Genomic DNA, 20217 nt, shown 5'->3' on the forward strand with positions numbered 1-20217 from the left:
TTTCAGTTTCAAAATAGAGGGTTTCAACTACATGGTGTTTGCTTCATCTGAGAGCATGAAATGTTTTGGTTGTGGTGGAGAAGGGCATTTAATTCGCTCCTGTCCGGAGAGGCTAAGAAACGCGCAGCCAGCGGATGATGCCATTGGAGAGCCGGTCCCAGCCAGGGCTCCTGGTAGGGACACGGCGATCGCTCATGCGAAACCCGCTGAGACTGCGGGCGGCTCCGCCGTAGCTGAGGCGGACCCCGCTGCCGAGGCGCCTGTGGAAAACCGGCTTTTTCCGAGCAGTAACGGGTCTGATGAAACTGGCATTTTGAAAAGTGTTGATGGTGTAGAAACGGAACTGACTAATGACCAGTCTGCTGGTTTTTCTGACACCAGTCAGACAGCTGACACGACTCTTGAGTCTGTGTGTGATGATCTTTGTGAGGATGAGAACATACATGATGAGGATTTGCTGAAGTTGTCTCAAAAGAGGAAGAGCTCTGAACCTGCCCACTGTAGTACAAAAACGTCAAAAGCTAAGAGAGGAAACAAGACAGGAGAGAGCAGTATGGAGTCTGAAAGTGATTTGTCCCTAAGCCAGGAACACCAGAATCTGTACTCTCCTGCTGAGATCAGGAAATTCTTGCAGAAAACCAAAGGCCTCAGGATGGTGAAAGTGGAGGATCATTTTCCAGACCTTAAGCTTTTTGTTGAGTCGTCTCGGGTCTTGACAAACAAATCAGGGAATTTTCTTGATGATGTGTTGACAGACCAAGAGCTTTATCGTTTAAAGAAACTGATTTTGAAAGTGAGATCTCAAGCACTTACCGCTGATGATGACGATGATGTTTAAGAACACACTCGATATGTCCCTGTCTTTTTTCCTCTGTCTCGCTTCTCTCATGTCTGAATTCAAAATAGGCACATTAAATTTGAATGGTGCTAGAGATGAGGTGAAAAGAGCTGCTTTTTTCGAGCTTATGGACTTAAAGAAATTAGATATTATGTTGGTTCAAGAAACTCACAGTACTGGTGACAATGAGAGTGACTGGAGGAAGGGCTGTGGGGGAAATGTTTTTTTTAGTCATAAGTCCAGTTGTAGTGGAGGTGTGGGGATTGTGTTCTCTAAGAATTTTTTACCTGTTTCTTGCGAAGCAGAGGAAATAATCAAGGGCTGTTTGCTGAAAGTTAAAGTCAAATATGAACATGTGACTTTTGTTTTTCTCAATGTATATGCACCAACTAAAGGAGTGGACAGAATGGGTTTTTTAGATGTCCTGTGTGATACTGTTAAGGTTTCTAGTGATGATGAGTATTTGTTTTTGTGTGGAGATTTCAATTGTACTGACAACCCACCTTTGGATAGGAACCACATCGAACCTCATCCTGCGTCTTCTTGCAGGCTTAGGCAGCTGGCTGCAGCTGTAGACCTGTCAGATGTGTGGAGGTTTTTCAATGGACATCGGCGACAGTACACACGGAGTCATTCTAAGGACAATCATTTATCTTTGGCAAGACATATACTCATTTAAACATCATTTGAGTATTTTTAAGGACTGTCAGATAACCCCTGTTGGTTTCTCTGATCATTGTCTGGTTCATTGTTCTGTTTTCATTAAAAATGTTCATGTACAGAGTGCCTACTGGCATTTCAGTACGGCCCTGTTACATGACAAGACTTTTAGGACAGCTTTTGAATTTTTTTGGCTCACTCACCGGAAATCTAAATCTGACCAGCAGTGGTGGGATTTTGGGAAGTGTCAGATCAAACAATTGTGTCAACAGTTCACTCGTAATGTTACTAGGGACATAACCAGATCTATGAGACACCTAGAGACTCAGGTGGTAGAACTGCAGAGTTTAGCGGCGTCTACAGGAAACCGGGGGCTTTTAGATTCCCTCAAATCCAAAAAGGCTATTTTAGCTGACCTGTTGGGCACGACAGCCAAAGGGGCTTTGGTCAGGTCACATTTCCTCAGTGTTTCGGAGATGGATGCCCCATCTCACTTTTTCTTTGGACTGGAAAAGAAGAATGGGCAAAGAAAAGTTATTCACTCTCTGTCTGATAATAATCTCGGATCCTTCTGATATCAGAAAGTTTGCTGTCAGCTTTTATGAGGACCTTTTTAAGAGTGATTTCTCAGAAAATCCTAGTTTGTGGAGTAGATTCTTCAAGGGACTCCCTCAGGTGGCGGCTGAAACCAATCGAAAACTGGAGGTTCGGCCAACTTTGCATGAACTTCATGCTGCTCTGATGAGTTTTCAGAATGGTAGAGCTCCTGGCATGGATGGCCTTCCTGTTGAGTTCTACAAAGACTTTTGGTCTGTGATGGGTGAGGATTTGCTGGAGGTTGTCACGGATAGTCTGCAGAGAGGATTGCTGCCTCTGAGCTGTAGACGGGCGGTCATCACTCTGCTGCCAAAGAAGGGAGATCTACGCAGTTTGAAGAACTGGAGACCAGTATCGTTGCTCTGTACAGACTATAAGATTTTCTCCAAAGTCCTGGCCACCAGGCTTCGTGACGTGATGGCTTCTGTTGTTCATGGGGACCAAACGTATTGCGTGCCTGGCAGGCTGATAAGTGATAATGTCACTTTGATTAGGGATGTTTTGGACCTCTCTAGCTCTTTGGGTATAGATGTTGGTCTCATTTCTCTAGACCAAGAAAAAGCTTTTGACCGGGTTGAACACCAATATTTGTGGCACACTTTAGCTGCTTTTGGCTTCAGCCCAGGTTTTGTAGCCATGATTCAGGTTCTGTACCGTGACATTACGAGTGTCCTGAAAATAAATGGGGTCTTGAGTGGTCCTTTCAGTGTTCTAAGGGGGGTGAGGCAGGGCTGTTCTTTGCCAGGGATGCTGTATTCCCTGGCAACTGAACCTTTGCTTCACAAATTAAGACGGGACTTGTGTGGTGTTTATATCCCTGGGTGCAATGTACCTTTGAAGTTGTCTGCTTATGCCGATGATTTAATTGTCCTGATCAACTCACAGACAGATATCAAGGTTTTAGAGAACACAGTTTCTCTTTTTGGTTGTATTTCTTCTGCCAAAATAAACTGGGAAAAGAGTGAGGCTGTAACTGTGACAGGTCAGCTGGGGGATTAGCTCAGTCTGCCTGGAGGTTTGATCTGGAGAAAGGGTGGGCTTAAGTATTTAGGGGTGTTTTTAGGCAATGACACTTTTTTGCAGAAGAATTGGGAAAATGTGGTGGATAGAGTCAACGGTCGGCTTTCCAAATGGAGATGGCCTTTACCTAACATGTCATACAGAGGTCGGGTTCTTGTTATCAATAATCTGGTTTCTTCTGCTTTGTGGCACCGGTTGACCTGTGTTGATCCCCCAGTTACCCTCTTGTCTAACATTCAAAGAATCCTGGTGGACTTTTTTTGGGATAAATTGCACTGGATTCCTCAGTGTCCTTTTTCTCCCTAGAGAGGAAGGCGGACAAGGTCTGGTCCATTTGGCCAGTAGAGGAGCTGCTTTTCGCTTTCAGTTTATTCAGAGGCTGCTTACATTTCCCAAGATCTAGTATGGAGGAGTGTATTGTGCTGTATTCTTCAGCAGCTTGGTCATATGGGTTTGGATTTATCTCTGTTTCTGATGGACGCAAGCAAGCTGAACTCTTCACTTCTTCCACCTTTTTACAAGAGTGTTTCTTCTGTATGGGCTCTGCTGAGGAAAGCGAGGCGGCAGCAGGCTGATTCTCTGTACTGGTTGCTGGAGGAACCTGTACTGTTTGGCAGCTTGCTGGATTGCCCTGTCGGGGGGGAGGACTACTTTATCCAGACGGCTCCACGCTGCACAAGTCTGTTCTCTGAAGAGGGTGGTGGAGCTGGCTGGACCTCGGCTAGATGCTCCGGAGGGACTCGCTGCACAGCTTGGGATACAGTCTACTCGAGTTGTTGGTCAGCTTTTGGATCACTGGAAACGCAAGTTAGGTGGAGTTGGGTGTTCACTTTTGGGAAGTTATTGTGATGGCAGTCTTTCTCCGAATCATTTAGATCCTTATCCTTCCATCAGACTGTTTCCTGGTTTTAAGAACTGCTTTGGTCCTTTACTGGATAATGTGGATATTGCGGGGGTGTCCCTGGAAGGGGCCTCTGGAAAAACTTTGTATAGGCTGCTGGTAAAAACTCTCAATCAAGGCAAGCTGAATGGACGCAATGACACGGTGTGGAGGACCCATCTCTCCTTGGCACCTGACATCAAGCCAGCATGGAGGTCCCTTTATAAGCCTCCCCTCACGAAAAAACATGCAGACTTGCAGTGGAGAATTCTTCATGGCATTGTTGCTGTAAACTCTTTTGTTTCTGTTATTAACGCTGCTGTGGAAGACAAATGTCCGTTCTGTGAGCAGAGGGAGACCCTGTTTCACTGTTTTTCTGAATGTGTTTGCCTCTCGGCTCTGTTTGTGCTTCTAAAAGCCATCTTTAGTAGATGTGGGGAAGATTTTACACTGACTATTTTCATTTGTGGTTTTAAATTTACTCGTCTTTGGAAGAACAAATGCCAGCTGCTTAATTTTTTATTAGGACAGGCAAAAATGGCAGTGTATATGAGCAGGAAGAGAAAGGTGACAGAAGGGCTGAATGTTGGGGTAGTCCCTGTGTTTGTCAGCATGGTGAAGTCTAGGCTGTTGCTAGAATTTAATTTCTATAAGACAGCCTCAGACCTACATACTTTTTCTCAGGTCTGGGGTTACAGGGGGGCAATCTGTAGTGTGGTGGAGGGGCAGTTAGTTTTTGGGCAGGTGTTGATGTAACTTTTTATTGATTTTGTGTTACACTTCAATGTGACAGGTGTGGTCATATGTCGATTATTTCATGAGAAATAAACGTATTTTTTTTAAAAATCAAAATCTCTTTCTCTCTCTCTCTCTCTCTCTCCTGCTGTGTGTCATAATGTCAGTACAACACTATGTTAAACAAAGCCCAGAAGGAAAAATCTCACATAAATACCCCAAATCCTTTCATTTCTTGCCGCAGGGGAACTGTTCATCGATCCCTCATCCTCTGCATGGCACCATAGACAAATATTTACTGCAGTCAGCGGTCAAAACTATTTCCAGCTCCACTGACTTTCACTTTTTATGGAGTCATTTTAAAGACACATGGCTTCAAATCGAGTTAAAATGTGTAGATGTGTAGATTTACAACAATCTGGTATGAAATTGGTGGATATTCCATGGCTGGTTATTCTGTGCTTCACTGGAAGTTTGATTTATTTATTTATTTATTTATTTATTTATTCATAATATGAAAACCATAAAACCATATTTCAATAAAAATGGACATAAAACAAACATCCATTGTTTTGGTTAATTTCATATAACCAAAATAATAAATAGAACAGCTATAATAAAAGCATTAACAGAGGTTAACAAGCTTTCCTCATAGAAGCACATCAACACCCAGCCCTTTTATACCAATATAACACCACACATTGCACCCTTGTGCACTTATATTTGTAAGTTTAATGTAATGGATTGCAATCTAGAAATGTTTCTACCTTGATTTATAACAACAGGCACATGGCAGGAGGTGACAGCAACAACAGAGAGAATAAAAAAAGGGGAATGCACTTGATGGCAGACAGACACTGCAAGGATTGCTGTTGGAGAAAATGAGTTTTGTTCTCCGGAGGCTCAGAGAGAGAAAGAAATCAGAAGGGAAGAATGAAGGAGGAAAGAAAGAAAGAAAGATCGTTGTCTTGCTTGAGGCCTTGTTGGGTGTAGTTGTGAAAGGACGAGAGAGGATTTGTCATTCACATCCACTTCTCTCTCTTTATCTTGCTCTCTCACACACACACAGACACACTCACTTTGCCATCTGTTCCTCCTTGAGGAACAGTAAACCCAAATCTCCTCCAAAAAAATGCAAAATGCAGCGATATGTCTCCACAGTTTATGTATGTGCATTGTGAGGAAGTTATATTCGTCTTGCTGGTGTCTGACGAGGCATTGCTGCTGAGCTGCAGCCAAAATACTCCATTTGACCTAGATCGTCTCTGAGCCTGGCTGGCGTATGCATGCGTGTGTGTTTATGTGTCTGTGCATCCTAGTTCTGTCTATTTCTCAGCAATAAAATGACTTTTGGACATTGTCCATAATGATATAAGCTCTCCCTGCCTCCCTGTCGTCTGTCTCTCTGATAATCGTTGGGTTTGTGCCAGCTTTCACGGCACACGGTTTCTCTTCTTTTATTTCTGTTTCTCTGACTTTAGCTCGATTTCCAAACACTCTGCTTCAGTTTTTTTTCTGGTCTTCCATTCCTGCAAAGGAACTGGGAAACTTACAAAGTAAATGTCATCTACAGTGTCTGCGTGTGGATGTGCGAAAAAGGGTTTATTTGTTACAGTGACATAGTGCTGACCCTGCGCTTTACCTCTCAAGCTAAACCTGCACACCCCTAAATGTTTCCTGTATTTTGAGCTGTGAAGATATAATAAAACTCGAATGGCCCACTTTCCTCCCTGGTTGCTGTGAAAAGGTACCTTGGATTTTAAGCAAACCCAGACAATCCCACAATTTGACCCTTCTTCCCACCTTAGTGAAAGTGAGAAGAACTTCCTCTTGACAGGAAGAGACCTTTAGCTGAACCACGCCATTTACTGTGAACAGTCAGCGGAGAGAAGTTGGAGGCAAAACAAAAACTGAGGGAGAGAGTAAACAAAATGAAATGATGTAGGCTGAGTAGATAGGGCACATTTGGGAAGTTGTCATAAGTTGACAAGAAAGACTGTGCTACAGTTTATTTGTTGGGATAGCCTCTGGTGACATCAAAAGCCTATAGTGGAGGAGTTTCTATGTGGAGGTCAGTCATGGTTCTATTTGTCATTAAAAACACAGGAGCTTGGCGCCAGTTTAGCTCAGTGCGTTGAAAGGGTGGCTACATGCCATGCAGCTAAGAGCGGCCGGCCCGGGTTCGAGTCTAACCCGCGGTCCTTTGCCGCATGTCTGCCCCTGCTTTCTTGTCCTCTCCTCACTGCGTCTGTCAAATAAAGCTGAAAAAGGCCAAAAAAATCATTTCAAAGCACAGGAGCTCAACTACAAGGGGAAATAAAGGACCAGTATAAGATTCATTAGAAGCTTCCTTGATAATACATTCAGATTTATACATTTTTGGGCAGTGAGAAAGTTTGTGTGACTTCGCCTCTGTACACCACCACACTGGATTTTAAAATCAAACAATCAGGATGTAACACTGCAGTGCAGAAATGGCTGTTAACTGTGTGCTTTAATGGAATTAGATGACATGAAAAAGTGTCCAAACTCCAAAGTGATCATGGGAAATAACTCTGTGGTAGTATTGTGATAATATCAACTACTGACATTATTTTCATTTCTCCTAATATTTCTCCTGCAGTCTTGTATACTTGAGCTGCATTTTGGCTGTCTTGTCACAAAAACGTGCACCAAATTTGGTTACTGTTTTGATACTGTACTCTACAAGAACTCCTCCTCTGCTTTTGTGCAGCATTGTGGTGTTCCTGCAGGGCCTTCTTGCTTGTCTGTTTTGATTTTGATGTTTGACGTTGGACTTCTCTCATATTATTGACATCTGTTACCCAAAAATTAAATCCTGTTTGGATGTGAAAAAGTGGAGCACAGATAATTGGACTGAATTAATTCACTGGTGTGCTGGAGTCTACTCAAAAATTCGAGTCATCATTTTATTTGTATCTCTGCAGTGATGGATGGGCGGACAGGTATGATGTGACAGATGGCTATGTTAAGGAAGCGGCCGGCGGGATTACCATCAAGCTCCAGTCGGCTGACGTGAAATGGTTTGATGAATACTACCTTAAACTTCGTCCTGAAAACAACCACAGAAACCCTTGGTTTCCAGAGTTCTGGCAGCATCGTTTTCAGTGTCGACTAAAAGGTCACACCCAGGAGAACAGCAAGTACAACCGCACCTGCAGCAGTAAGTACAGACAGAAATAGAAATACAGTCAAAAATAGACTTTCGTTATTGCACTTGAACATTTTTAATGATAGAGTTATTATAGTTTACATTAGGTTTGTTATTGGTCAAGTCCCTTTACTCACATAAGGAATAACACCAGAAATTTACAGCTGTACTGTGCTTGAATACTGAAAGAAGAAAGAGTCTGTATTGTTGACAGACAATATATATTGTTTTCAGTCTGCATAACATGCCACAGTACCAATCTGCATTTCTATTGATGTGTTTTTGTAATGGCTGCTGTTAATGCAAATAACAAACAAAGAGAATATGTGAACACACAGTCACACACCTACACACAGACCACATGGATGCACACAGCTTTCCAGTTCGTCTGCAGCCATCTCTTGTGGCTGTGAGTGAACCCTCCCTTTATTTTCAGCTTCTATCCGCCCCCATGTCTTTCTCTCTCTGTTCCTTTCCCTCCATTCATAGGCAAAACAGTGTGTGAGCGCGGCATCAAAGGGACCCGTGTCTCATGTATTCTAATGAAATGGGACGTGAAATACAAATGAACAGGACACAGACAGAGACAGAAAGAAAATGAGACACGGAGGTGGAAAGTAACTGATGAGGAAGAGGAATGACAGCGGTCTTTGATGTTTGGGGGTGGGGGGCAGTTTTTTCATAAGACTTGAAGGGAAATTAAGGGTTTCTCTGATATGTTTGCCTTTTTTCTTCCTACTGCTACTCACTAACCCAACTGTCCATTTCCCCCAACTCTACCCATTCACCTCTGCAGAGCGAGAGTCACTTCGGCAGCAATATGCACAGGACACTAAGATGGGATTTGTCATTAACGCCATCTACTCAATGGCATACGGCCTGCATAACATGCAACGGGCACTCTGCCCAGGTTACAAGGTAGGTGCTGCTCTGGTGGATAAGCAAGGAGGGGTACACTAAGACATACTACAGACAAAATGAGGGTAATGAAGAGATGGAGAGGGAAAATAGCAGGACTTACAGAGCCTAAGTATTGATGCCATGGTACAGTCGCCACTTGGCCCATTTTTAACTTGTTATCACATTATGTAAGTTGGTATCCAAAAGTCTGGGAACACTAGTGAAGATCCTTCTCCGAGGTCTTGCCTAGATTTCTAAAGGGCTTCAGCAGTGCCTGTGGAGCAGTTACTTTACTATTTTCAGACTATTTTTTGAGCTCATTATCTGTGACAGCTGTTTTCCTCAAACATATATTTATTTCCGCTGCAAAAGTAAAACATGTTACAGGAGCTTTCACAAACTCCTGCAGGTTAAACTGGGCTGATCGAGCAGTTTCTATGGTGATTACATATAAGAGACTCTCAGTAAACTCACCAAAACAGACCACCAGCTTAGCAAGACTAATGCTAGGAAAAGGACGAAAGGATAAGAATTAGATGTAAAATGGTTACATTTTAGGTCCTGTCGTAGTTTGCATTTGATATTTAAAGCTCTAAAGATTTGTGCAAAAAATCCCGTACTGTAACAGGTAAAGAAAATCAATTAATATATTAATTATTTCCTGTTTGCATCATCACACACAGCCCTGTGTTACTGTGATGAAGTTACTTTTTCATCTCTTAGCAAACAAAGCTTGTTGTGCTGATGTTCTGATGATGATGTTGCCTCCTTAGACCTTAGGTCTAGCCATAATCTAATGCACACTTAGTCTTTCTTTGCTTACAATAACAGTTTGACGTCTGACGCTATCACTTAGTTCTGATGCCACGATTCCAGCTTTCAACACACCACTTAGTAAATGTTTTGCTAGAAAATTGAGGCGCAGTTAATAAAAGGTGAAAAATGCAAGTGTATTTGCTTGAGCAAGTCTCTAGCTGTCATGTTTCAAAGAAAGGAAGAAACCGAACAAGGAAAGCTGACCTTTTTGTAAGATTTTATTTTGGGGCTCTTTTTAGACTTTAGTTTTGACAGGACACTAAGTGGACAGGAAAGAAGGGAGGGAGATACTTGAACCAAGGCTCCTGCAGTAGCATTTCAGAATTTGGCACAGCTGCTCAAACTTCGGAGCTACATCACTACCCAAGAACATTTTTTTAAGGGGTTTACATGGAAATATGATAGACTTTGGACCCCACTTTGCATTTATTCAGGAAAATGTAAATTAAAATGATGGCAAACATTGATAGTATATGTCAAACTTTGTATTCACTTAGAAATTCAGAAAGCAAAATGCAAAATGTAAACCATTTTAGGTATAGAGCAGCACGATTCTCTATTTTTGGCACCAAACACCGGTGCCGCTTCACCTATACACACATTGTGGGGATGACTTAAAATTCATTTTTGCAAAAATGTCAACTGTAATGTAATATTTTAGGCACATGAGCTTAAGTTTATCTAAACTTTATGAGATGATTGTGAAAATGTTGCACTGTTTGGCTTGCATAGGAAACCATACTGCCACAATGTCCTTCTCACTTTTCCTAGAATGTGGTGAGCCGACTCACCTCAACAGCTGATTGGTTAAAGTGTATCTTTACATTGTGTTGCTTCCAAAGTACAGTGAACATGTTTTGAGAATAATAATTAATCGAAAGGCCAGTTGTACACAATTTCTTTCCATAAAATTATTTATGTTGTTGAAGTTGATGGTCATAACTGTTTTTCTGGGTGCGACATGACCATCTATGTGTTTTAAGGGCCTGTGTGATACCATGCGACCCATTGATGGGGCTACACTTCTGGACTTTTTGATGAAAACCAACTTCACCGGTGTGTCAGGGGAAGGAATCTTATTTGATGAAAATGGAGACTCACCTGGCAGGTAGGTGCTTTAAACTGTGCAGAGATGTCATAGATCTCTTTGGAGTGCAAGCAACCTCTCACTGTTGTTCAATGTGCACCTTTTGTTTACAGGTATGAAATAATGAACTTCAAAAAGATGGGGAAGGACTACTATGACTACATAAACGTCGGCAGTTGGGACAACAGAGGCTTAAAAATAGATGATGATGAAATCTGGCCCAGCAAAGAGAGCGTGATCAAGTCAGTCTGCAGTGACCCCTGTGACAAAGGGCAGATTAAGGTAAGATGAGTCATTTTCACACAGTAGACCCGGAATTAGATTAAAATAACTGAATAATAAAAATATTAGTATGATGGGTGTTTGAGGAATTTTCATTATCATCACAAACTGATTTGTATCATGTTTACGTTAGCAGCCAAGTTCACCTCAGGCTGTATTCTACTTTCATCATTTACATGACATGACTGAAAGTAAAGCTTCACATTAATACAGTGGCTTCGTTTGAACTCTGCTTATGGCGTGAGTGTGTATTCTGTCTCCTCCAGGTGATCCGTAAAGGTGAAGTGAGTTGCTGCTGGACGTGCACCCCCTGCAAAGAAAATGAATTTGTGTTTGATGAGTACACCTGCCAAGCCTGTGAGCTGGGCTCCTGGCCTAATAATGACCTCACAGGTCAGTATCTTTACCTGCAATCTCAGAAATACCCCGGGAATCATAAAAGAGATAAAGAATATTCACATGATGGATTTTTTTTTCTTAATCCAGTCTGTCAGTGTGTATTACATATTAGCATTGCACAGGAAATCCTGCACAAGTTACCCTAGAGAGAAAAAGTGAGAGACATCCATTTACCTCTTCCCTCCTCCTAGTTTCTTCTTCTCCACTCCCGTTTCCTCCCAGCCACTCCCTCTCTCTCATATCCTTAATTTGTTACCAACATGGTCACTCGTGTTTTAATTATTCTGCAACGAGAGCGGCTTGCGATGCAAATACACTTCAGTTGCAATGAAAATTTATTTCCCCTCCATTGCATTCGAAGAGGTTGCCTATTGCCTTGTTGTTCTTTCAGCTTCTCATTATACTGCACGCTAGCTCCTCACCAAGCTCAATGATTAAAACATGAATTGAGCCCTGCTGAAAATTCAGAGGGAGCTTCTCTGTCTGAGACAGAAGCATCTTTAAAAACTAAAACAGGGAGTAAATCAGTGCGAAAATGATCAGCAGAAAGCTGACAGTGGAGAAAGAAGATAAAGGAACGGAGGCTTAATTGGGGTTGTCCGTGTGTTCGTTAGTGCTCGTGAGTGTGGGCTCAGAGTGTGTGACTACATGCATGTGTCTCGTTTCATCAACAATAAGTGCTGCATGTCCCCCTGCGGGGCTATATGGAACAGTAATAATGAGGTGTAAACAAACTGCTTGCCCTGTTCCACCAGCAGACATTTTGATCTTTCTCCTTGAGGCCAAAAGAAATCTGAGAAAAAAAATATTAAAGATAAAAAGGGGTGGGGGGAAAAAGGTAAAGGAGCAGAGAGAAAAGGTAAAGCAAGGTCTCAGCTGACAAGGACAGAAGCAAAGTGGGAGCGAAAACCATAGAAATAGTTTTTCAGACAGCAGTGGAACAAAAACAAGAAAAGACTGGGAGAGGAAAAAGACTTAAAAAATAAAGGCATGGTGAAAGTGGGATAGAGATGAATAGAGGCTCCATCGTGAGCAGCAGCAAGGGAGAGTGAAAGAGGGAGAAAAAGGGAGGATTAGCTATGGGATTTGAGCCTCTTCGCTGATTGGTAAAGTTCCACAATCTGAGTCTGAGATTGTTTGAAAAACTTTATTTTGACTGCTCACTTTAACTGGTCACTCTTGCTTTCGTGCATCAGTTTGGTTTACAGTCAAGCGTTGCAGCATTTCCTGCAGGTTCCATGAGCTAACTAATTATCAAATTGCTGACTTTGCAAATGCTTTCCTGACTGCTCTGAGAAAGCCCACGAGGAAAAACACTGATCTGGGATTTCCCACCCAGCATCTAGATTAATTGGAGCTAAATTTCCACCCACCTTACGTTGTCATTAGTGGGTGGTCTTGAGCTTGTATGACTGGATAAGATAGGTACTGTAGTTATTGTTTTTGAGTTTGTTTATTAATGTGGAACAGCTGTAAAGGTACTGATTTAACAGCATAAACATAACATCATAAATATTCTTAAGATGACAAAGAAACAGATACGGATACCTTAAATTATTTTAAATTGTATTTCAGAAAGATTTTAATATGTTTTCATTCCATTAATATTTCACTTTGGGCTTTTCAGTCATTTCAGTCTGAAAGTCCTGCCTGACTTTGCTTCGCTGTTTGTTTACTGGCCCTTTGGCTCCCATTTATGCTTTTGTTTACGCCCTTAGACCTAACCTCATTACTGATTTAATAAACTTTGTTAACCATGTTAAACACAAAGTTTATGGATTTCTTAAGTTATTTCTTTAATGATCTTTTTCTCTGTTTGCATGCAGAGAAAATGGAAGAAAAAAAGGTTAAAAAGTAAAATGTACAGGGGGCAGAAAGAGAATTAGAAAGAGACTATTTGCATTTCTTCCCTCTAAAGTATGTCTAGACTGACCAATAATTCAGCAAGCATTAAGACGGCTCGTAATTAGAACTGTCCCTTTAATTAATGACACTTTATCTCCTTGCCTATGAGGAAGACAGAGATGGAGGTAGAGAATTACAGGAGTAGGTGGGAGGTATGAGGATGAGAGATAAGGAAGATATTAGGGGAAATGGAAGCAGGCAGAGTGATGGATGGATTATTACAAAGAAATGGTGAGCAACAGGAGACAGACAAGAAATGACAGGGAAGGAGGAAAAAAGACCAGGAGGATGGATGAATAAGAAGAAAAGAAGTACAAAGACTTATTTGTAAAGTATTATTAGAAGTAGTATTACAAATAGCAGTGAAGGAGGTGCAAGGGAGAAAAAATACGACTGTAATTTGTGATAAATAAAGGTCCCATAGTTCAATAGTGGAGAGATTTCATACTGATAGTAATTAAATAGTCTTCATCTCATTTGGGCATCTACACCAACAACCCCCTTCCTTCCTTCCTGTTTGCTTCTCATGCTTTTTATACTAAGACCCACATCTGTATACAAAAGTTGCATATTTTGCAGGCAAAGCTTGGCACAACGGATAACTCGCAAGCGTTTCTCACCTGGAGGTCTAACATGTACAACTCTAACTACGACCTGTGCTAGCTGTTAGACCTTTGGAAAGCAACCAAAGTCCAATTTTATTCAGAATGGTTAAAACTGGATGTAAGAAAAAGAAAGTGTGAGAATGAGCATAAAGTAAATGCTGAAAAATAGTTTGCCATTGTTACCCAAATCTTATCCTTCTTCATTATCTGTATATATTCCTGTGTGTCACATATCAAATAAACTGATGATCAGTGAATAATCCTTAACAAACTGATGTCCCCCACGTCCCCAGGCTGTGACCCAATACCAGTGGAATACCTTCGATGGGGAGACCCTGAACCCATTGCTGCTGTGGTATTTGCCTGCCTCGGTCTAATGGCTACATTTTTTGTCACTGCAGTCTTTATTAGGTAACGTATCCCTTTTATTTCTTAAAATCTTTGAATTTTTGAAATTGTTTTCTTTCCTGTTTATTTAAATTCTTGCTTGCGTGTGTTTATGAATGTGGATATTCAGATTCCGGGACACTCCAGTCGTGAAATCTTCCAGTAGGGAACTGTGTTACATAATACTGGCAGGTATCTGTTTGGGGTACCTGTGTACCTTTAGCCTCATAGCCAAACCCCACGTCATCCATTGCTACCTCCAGCGACTGGGAATAGGCCTGTCACCTGCCATGAGCTACTCTGCACTTGTCACCAAGGTAAGGCCTGAATGAAATGGTGGGTCCACAAGTTAGTGCAGTTAATGTGTTCTTCATTGATATGTCTGCATAATAACAGTGAGTGCTCTGTAGGAACGGAGAACACAGATTGCAGCATATTCAGTATGTACTATATGTCCTGATGATGTTTGGAATCTGACCCCAGACAAACCGCATTGCTCGGATCCTGGCAGGAAGCAAGAAGAAGATCTGCACAAAGAAACCTCGCTTCATGTCTGCCTGTGCTCAGCTTATCATTGCCTTCCTCCTCATACTGCTACAGCTGGGCATCATTGTGGCTCTCTTCCTCATGGAGCCCCCGGAGGTAGGCTCTGTGTGTTTTAATAGAAAAAATATCATCAGAAGCAGGAGACAACTCAGAAGATTAATAAAATAAAAAATAACCAGAGGATGTTAAGTTTGAAATATAACAGATTGCAGATTTGCCCTATTAGAAATTAGGAGAGTGTCTTATTGGATTTTTGTATTTTGAGTTGTGTTAAATGTGTTAAACTACTTCACCAGTTTCACATGTTTCCTCAGGTGTGACACTGAGCATCTGAATGTCAACAGAAATTTCACTGATTATAAATAATTGATTTGATTGGCAGATAAAAGGCAGTAAGAATTCAAACAAGACCAAAGCTTAAAATTTTAGTGTATACCCCTAAATGGATGTAGCCTAGCTGGATATTGAAGCATCTACTTGTAAGTCTGTAGTTGTTCAATTTAAAATTTTCTGACAGCACATATAATTTGTAAAGTTGATTACCATCACATTTGGTTGTTATCTGCTGAAATGCCTGAATTCCTTTTCAATAAACCAATAAATATTGTGCATCAGAAGTGGGCAGCATAATCATGAAATGTCAGTGAAATTACTTCCATAACTGTAATTTTACATGCCGCTATTGATTTACTGCGGTCAATTCTTATTTTTATTAAAGACGTAATATAAACAGTGTTGTCACACTTTGGATCACACGCATGTCACGTTCCTTCTGGTGTCTGCAGGTCATCCACGACTATCCCAGCATCCGCCAGGTCAACCTCATTTGCAACACCACTAACCTCGGCGTGGTTGCCCCGCTGGGATACAACGGCCTGCTTATCCTTAGCTGCACCTTTTATGCCTTCAAGGTACGCGATAGTGTTTGTCTCTTTTTCCCGTTACCACTTCAATATCAAAAAGACCTGTGACAATTTCGCATTATTTCTATAACACAGTATCGAACATGACTGAAACCATTGTTACAACTGGTAAAGTGCCAGTTAGAGGTGGTTTAAAATCCAAACCTCTAAGCGCTGTTGACATGCAATAAAGATTCTGTGTGTTGTTATCCGTAGAGATACTCTGTATGAGTGTCTCTACATATGAGGAGGTTTACACAGACATAATGTGAAAAAAAAAAGATTAAGCCACTGTGGTTTTGCCTCTCTAAAATCTTTTGGCAGCAGTAAATGAAATTATGTTACCCCAATCAAATTATAAAGTCAATGTTGTGATTATCCATGGCCAGCGGCCATCCATTTTCTGTGGAGTATGAGAGCAGAATTGTAAAAAGAGACAGAAGATAAATGCACTGCACTTCAAACAAATAAATTAACCGAGTTTTAAACACAGCAGCTGAGTAAACCAATTTAACTTTGGAGGCTGAGGGTAAGGACCACATGCCTCACCTAATTCACTCGCACGGATCGGTGTGGACAGCAATAAAATGACAACTGTAAGGGGTTAAGAATGTGTATCGCTGCATACACTGTAAAGAGCATCTACATTTGCTTTATTTTTCTTGATCACAGCCAAATGCACAACAGCAATCGTGAAGGGAAATAAAGGAATGTTTACTTGTGCTTTTCTTTCTCTTTCCCTCCAAGACCCGCAACGTCCCAGCTAATTTCAATGAGGCTAAGTACATTGCCTTTACAATGTACACCACCTGTATTATCTGGCTGGCGTTTGTACCCATCTACTTTGGCTCTAACTACAAAATTATCACCATGTGCTTCAGTGTCAGCCTGAGTGCCACTGTGGCTCTGTGCTGCATGTTTGTACCCAAGGTAAGGTTGCTTTGCTTAAATTGCTTTTAATTTCATTCTGATTGCTTGTCTGTTGTTTTTATAAATATTACCTGAAACCGACTGTAGTTGTAATCTAAATCTGTGCATAAACTACATTAAGCTTCAAATGAACATTACAACAGAGCTCACTGTTGTTCCCCACCAGTTGTGAAAATTTGAGTCAAATATTTGAATAGATAAATGCTAAGATTGAAGAGAACATCTCTTTTGATATTTATCACAGATGTTTCGGCACTTATAATATCAGGATCTAGATTTTCTTGTACAGTGTCACTACAGTAAAAAAAAAAAAAAGCCTAAACAAGAAATTCAGTCAATCAAAAATACTTTGCAGAAGCTTCTCTTGAGAATTTTCTTTTTATAATATGTTTATAATATTAAGGTGAGTCATGAGAGGCTTCATTATTACTCTAAAAAAAACATTAAAAGACCAATTTGTGTAGCCAACACAATCAAAGTATCTCCAGAAATTTGCATAGTGCTGTTTATCTTTGCAGTAAATGACTATACGTAGTCACTGTTCATATCTAACTGTTTCCATCAGGTGTACATCATTCTGGCTAAACCAGAGCGTAATGTGCGCAGTGCCTTCACCACTAGCACGGTGGTGCGCATGCATGTGGGCGATGGCAAATCATCCTCAGCTGCCAGCCGCTCCTCCAGTCTGGTTAACCTGTGGAAACGGAGAGGCTCCACTGGAGAGACACTCAGGTATTTCTGCGTGTGTGGATTGTGTGTACCCAAGAGGCTTGTTGACCAGGTTAATGCCAGGTTGCTCTGCAGTTATATTCCAAGGCACCATTTCTCCATTAGCCCACTCTGAGACTATTTATGGTGTGTGCATGCACGTGTGTGTGCGTCAGTGTGTTTAAGCTCTCTAAGAGATTGATTCTCTGAACTCCATCGAGTCTGCCTGACTGTTCTTCTGACCCTGACATGAACTGCAGACAATTGCCTAATGGAGATACAGCACAGGAAGAGATTGGAATGAACTGAAGAAGGGTTAAGGAAAATACTAAAAAGAGAATTATAAATGGAGAAGAAGATGCATAGAGAGAGAGATGAAGAGGGGAAGTGATAAGAAAAGAAGAAAAGAAAAGGGTAAAGGAGTAGTTTGATCAAAGAGACATAATAGCTTTCACACCCTGCTTAAGGCCATCCACAAGTCATCTACAGTGACAAGGAACCGATCAAAAGACACAAAGGGAGTGAGGCAAAGCCACTTGCCCGAAATGAAAAGGGGAGAAAAATAGACAAGAAATATTTTCATTTGTCAGCAGGTTCCTCCAGCACACCCCGCTTGGCAAGCAAGATTTCAATCACACCCTTATATGAAATGTCACAAGTGTTTCCTTCTTCATTCGCTTTACTTTGCTCTTCCCCTTTTCTCTTATGGTCCTGTCATCCTCTGTGGGCGGTGATAATTGGCAGAGGGCTGTCTGTCTCTTCAGTGCAGGGCTGGAAGCTGTTGCCTTTGAGGTGCTGTCATTGTGTAAACTGAACAGACACATACAGACATGAGTCCAGCAAACCTGAGGAAAAAGAAAGGACGTGTGACTGATGTCTGAACTGTGGAAAAGTACTGGATTTTCCTTCAGGACATTCTCAGAAATTAAAGGAGTAAACAGACCTTAACAGGGTTCATCGACTTGTCCCCATACGTGAATCAGTTTTATTTTCTGGTGGAAACTTTTATAAATGTTCTACCTGGAATCTTTTCAGTGGGTTCTAATAAACAAAGTGAAAAACCTGAAATCTTCAGTGAAAGGTTTCACCTTGTACCCCCTCCCCCCCACCACCATCACCACCACCAATTACTAAGTGTGTAAATAGTAGCTTATTTTCTGAGCATTTTTCAGTGCAACACAAAGTGCGGCATAAAGTTTGGAAACCAAACATTAAAGGTAAGAAACAAATGCAATTTGAATTTTGCTTGTCTCATTTTAAAAACTGGCTCCCTTACATCACAGGGAGCCAAATCTGGCAGTGGCAAGCAGCAAGTGTGTTGTGTGGTCAAAATATTCCTGCCTTGTTCATTGCACTGAGAGCAGGTGCATGATGGCTTGTGGTGTTATGTGCCAAATGTTCTTCCTCGGATGCCAACAGATATCACAGTAGTAATTTGTGTGGTGAAAATGACTGTAAGAGTCAAATTCAAGGTGATTATCCAACAAAAAGAAGATGAGTACATTCTAGGATGTGGTCTTTATCCAGTCCCCTTTCTTTGGAGGCTTGGACACAATGGACTATTCCAATGTACTGCTGTTACCTCTGTGGGTAGTAGTGTGAGACCCAGCTCTCATCATCAAGCTGATTCCTTCATAAAAAAAAGTCAGTTTCAGATAAAAGTTGATGTTTGCTCTCAATCTTTAATTTAGATTTTCAATCTAAATTACCTTAATTCTGTGAAATTTGTGATCTTCCGTAACTTCTGTCCAGCCTTTAACAGATCATAATTCATATGTAATAACTTGATCTGCACCATAATAACACAAATAACATGCAAAAGTAATTAAAAAACCTCTCTTAATATCTTCCAATAACACTGTAGGGTTTTGAATTTAAATTTCCAAATATTTCAGTGAGTACCCAGTAAAGGGTTAATGATAGATGATCACACTTTAGACAAATGTGTGAGAAAGTGTTCGAGCAAAACTGTAAGGGTATAAGTATTGATCATACTTGAACTGCAAATTCCAGTGGAGCTGCAAACTTCACTTGCTTCAGTGCAACATCACCACTGGTCTCATTTTTCTTGGTATAGTTTCAAAGCAAATATTTGGCCTTTTGGTGGTATGGATGGGTCATACTGCTATATTGTTTTAGTAACTTCTGTTTATGATTCTCAAAGTGGTTTCTCTCTTCTTGTAATGGCTCTGATAGAATCTTAGCCCCTCAAGAAGCCTTCCCAAACCCTTATTTCTAATAGGATCAAATTTAAGATAAGATAATCAGCTCTTTCTTTGCTTTGTCAGGTTTGCTCAATCAACATGCATGGTGTATGGTTTGTGTCTGTGTGTGTATGTGAGTGTAAGCATCACAGCCTGTGTGTGGGTTTGTGTGTCTCCAGAGTGATTTCAGTTCGTTTCACTCCCAGCCATGGCGGTGTGACTTTTAATCAGGAGTTCAACTTTAGATTAATCACACTAATTAACCTGACAAAGGGATGGAGGTGGTGGTAAGAGGGTGGAAGCGCTGTGACTGATGTGAAGCGGGGGAAAAAAGTAAGCTGGAGGAAGAAATAAAAGCAGGTTGAAAGAACCTGACAGAACACTGAAGAACAAGTTACTGATTTTATAAGCTTTAAATTACAACGCTTATAAAGTCAAACTGGTTTCTTTGTCCGAGTAAAGGCTCCATTTGGATAAGTTTTTATATATAGTATTAACTGACATTACTAATCAACACAGACATGTGAAAAAGAAACGTTCATCTTTGCAACACTGCATCAGTTCATTGGGGTTTGTGAGCATTCATTTATGCACAGCTCTCTTAAGGTCTGACCACAGGATTTCAATCAGGTTGAGGTCTGGAC

At 41.1% G+C, this 20217-nt stretch overlaps 1 protein-coding gene across 4 annotated transcripts in view; it reads left to right on the forward strand.

Moving 5' to 3' along the window:
- The window catches only part of grm5b (glutamate receptor, metabotropic 5b), an 86413-nt gene that overhangs the window by 56053 nt on the left and 10143 nt on the right, over positions 1–20217 (forward strand). For all 4 annotated transcript variants that reach the window (XM_019345268.2, XM_025898278.1, XM_019345269.2 and 1 more), the window contains exons 7-17: positions 7679–7914; positions 8699–8820; positions 10602–10726; positions 10819–10987; positions 11254–11380; positions 14190–14307; positions 14414–14600; positions 14767–14925; positions 15615–15740; positions 16479–16661; positions 17227–17393. In XM_019345268.2, the coding sequence (XP_019200813.1) occupies positions 7679–7914; positions 8699–8820; positions 10602–10726; positions 10819–10987; positions 11254–11380; positions 14190–14307; positions 14414–14600; positions 14767–14925; positions 15615–15740; positions 16479–16661; positions 17227–17393 (1719 nt within the window). The remainder of the gene's footprint in view (positions 1–7678; positions 7915–8698; positions 8821–10601; positions 10727–10818; positions 10988–11253; positions 11381–14189; positions 14308–14413; positions 14601–14766; positions 14926–15614; positions 15741–16478; positions 16662–17226; positions 17394–20217) is intronic.

This window comes from Oreochromis niloticus, linkage group LG14, assembly GCF_001858045.2.
Source record: "Oreochromis niloticus isolate F11D_XX linkage group LG14, O_niloticus_UMD_NMBU, whole genome shotgun sequence".
Classification (NCBI taxonomy): Eukaryota; Metazoa; Chordata; class Actinopteri; order Cichliformes; family Cichlidae; genus Oreochromis; species Oreochromis niloticus.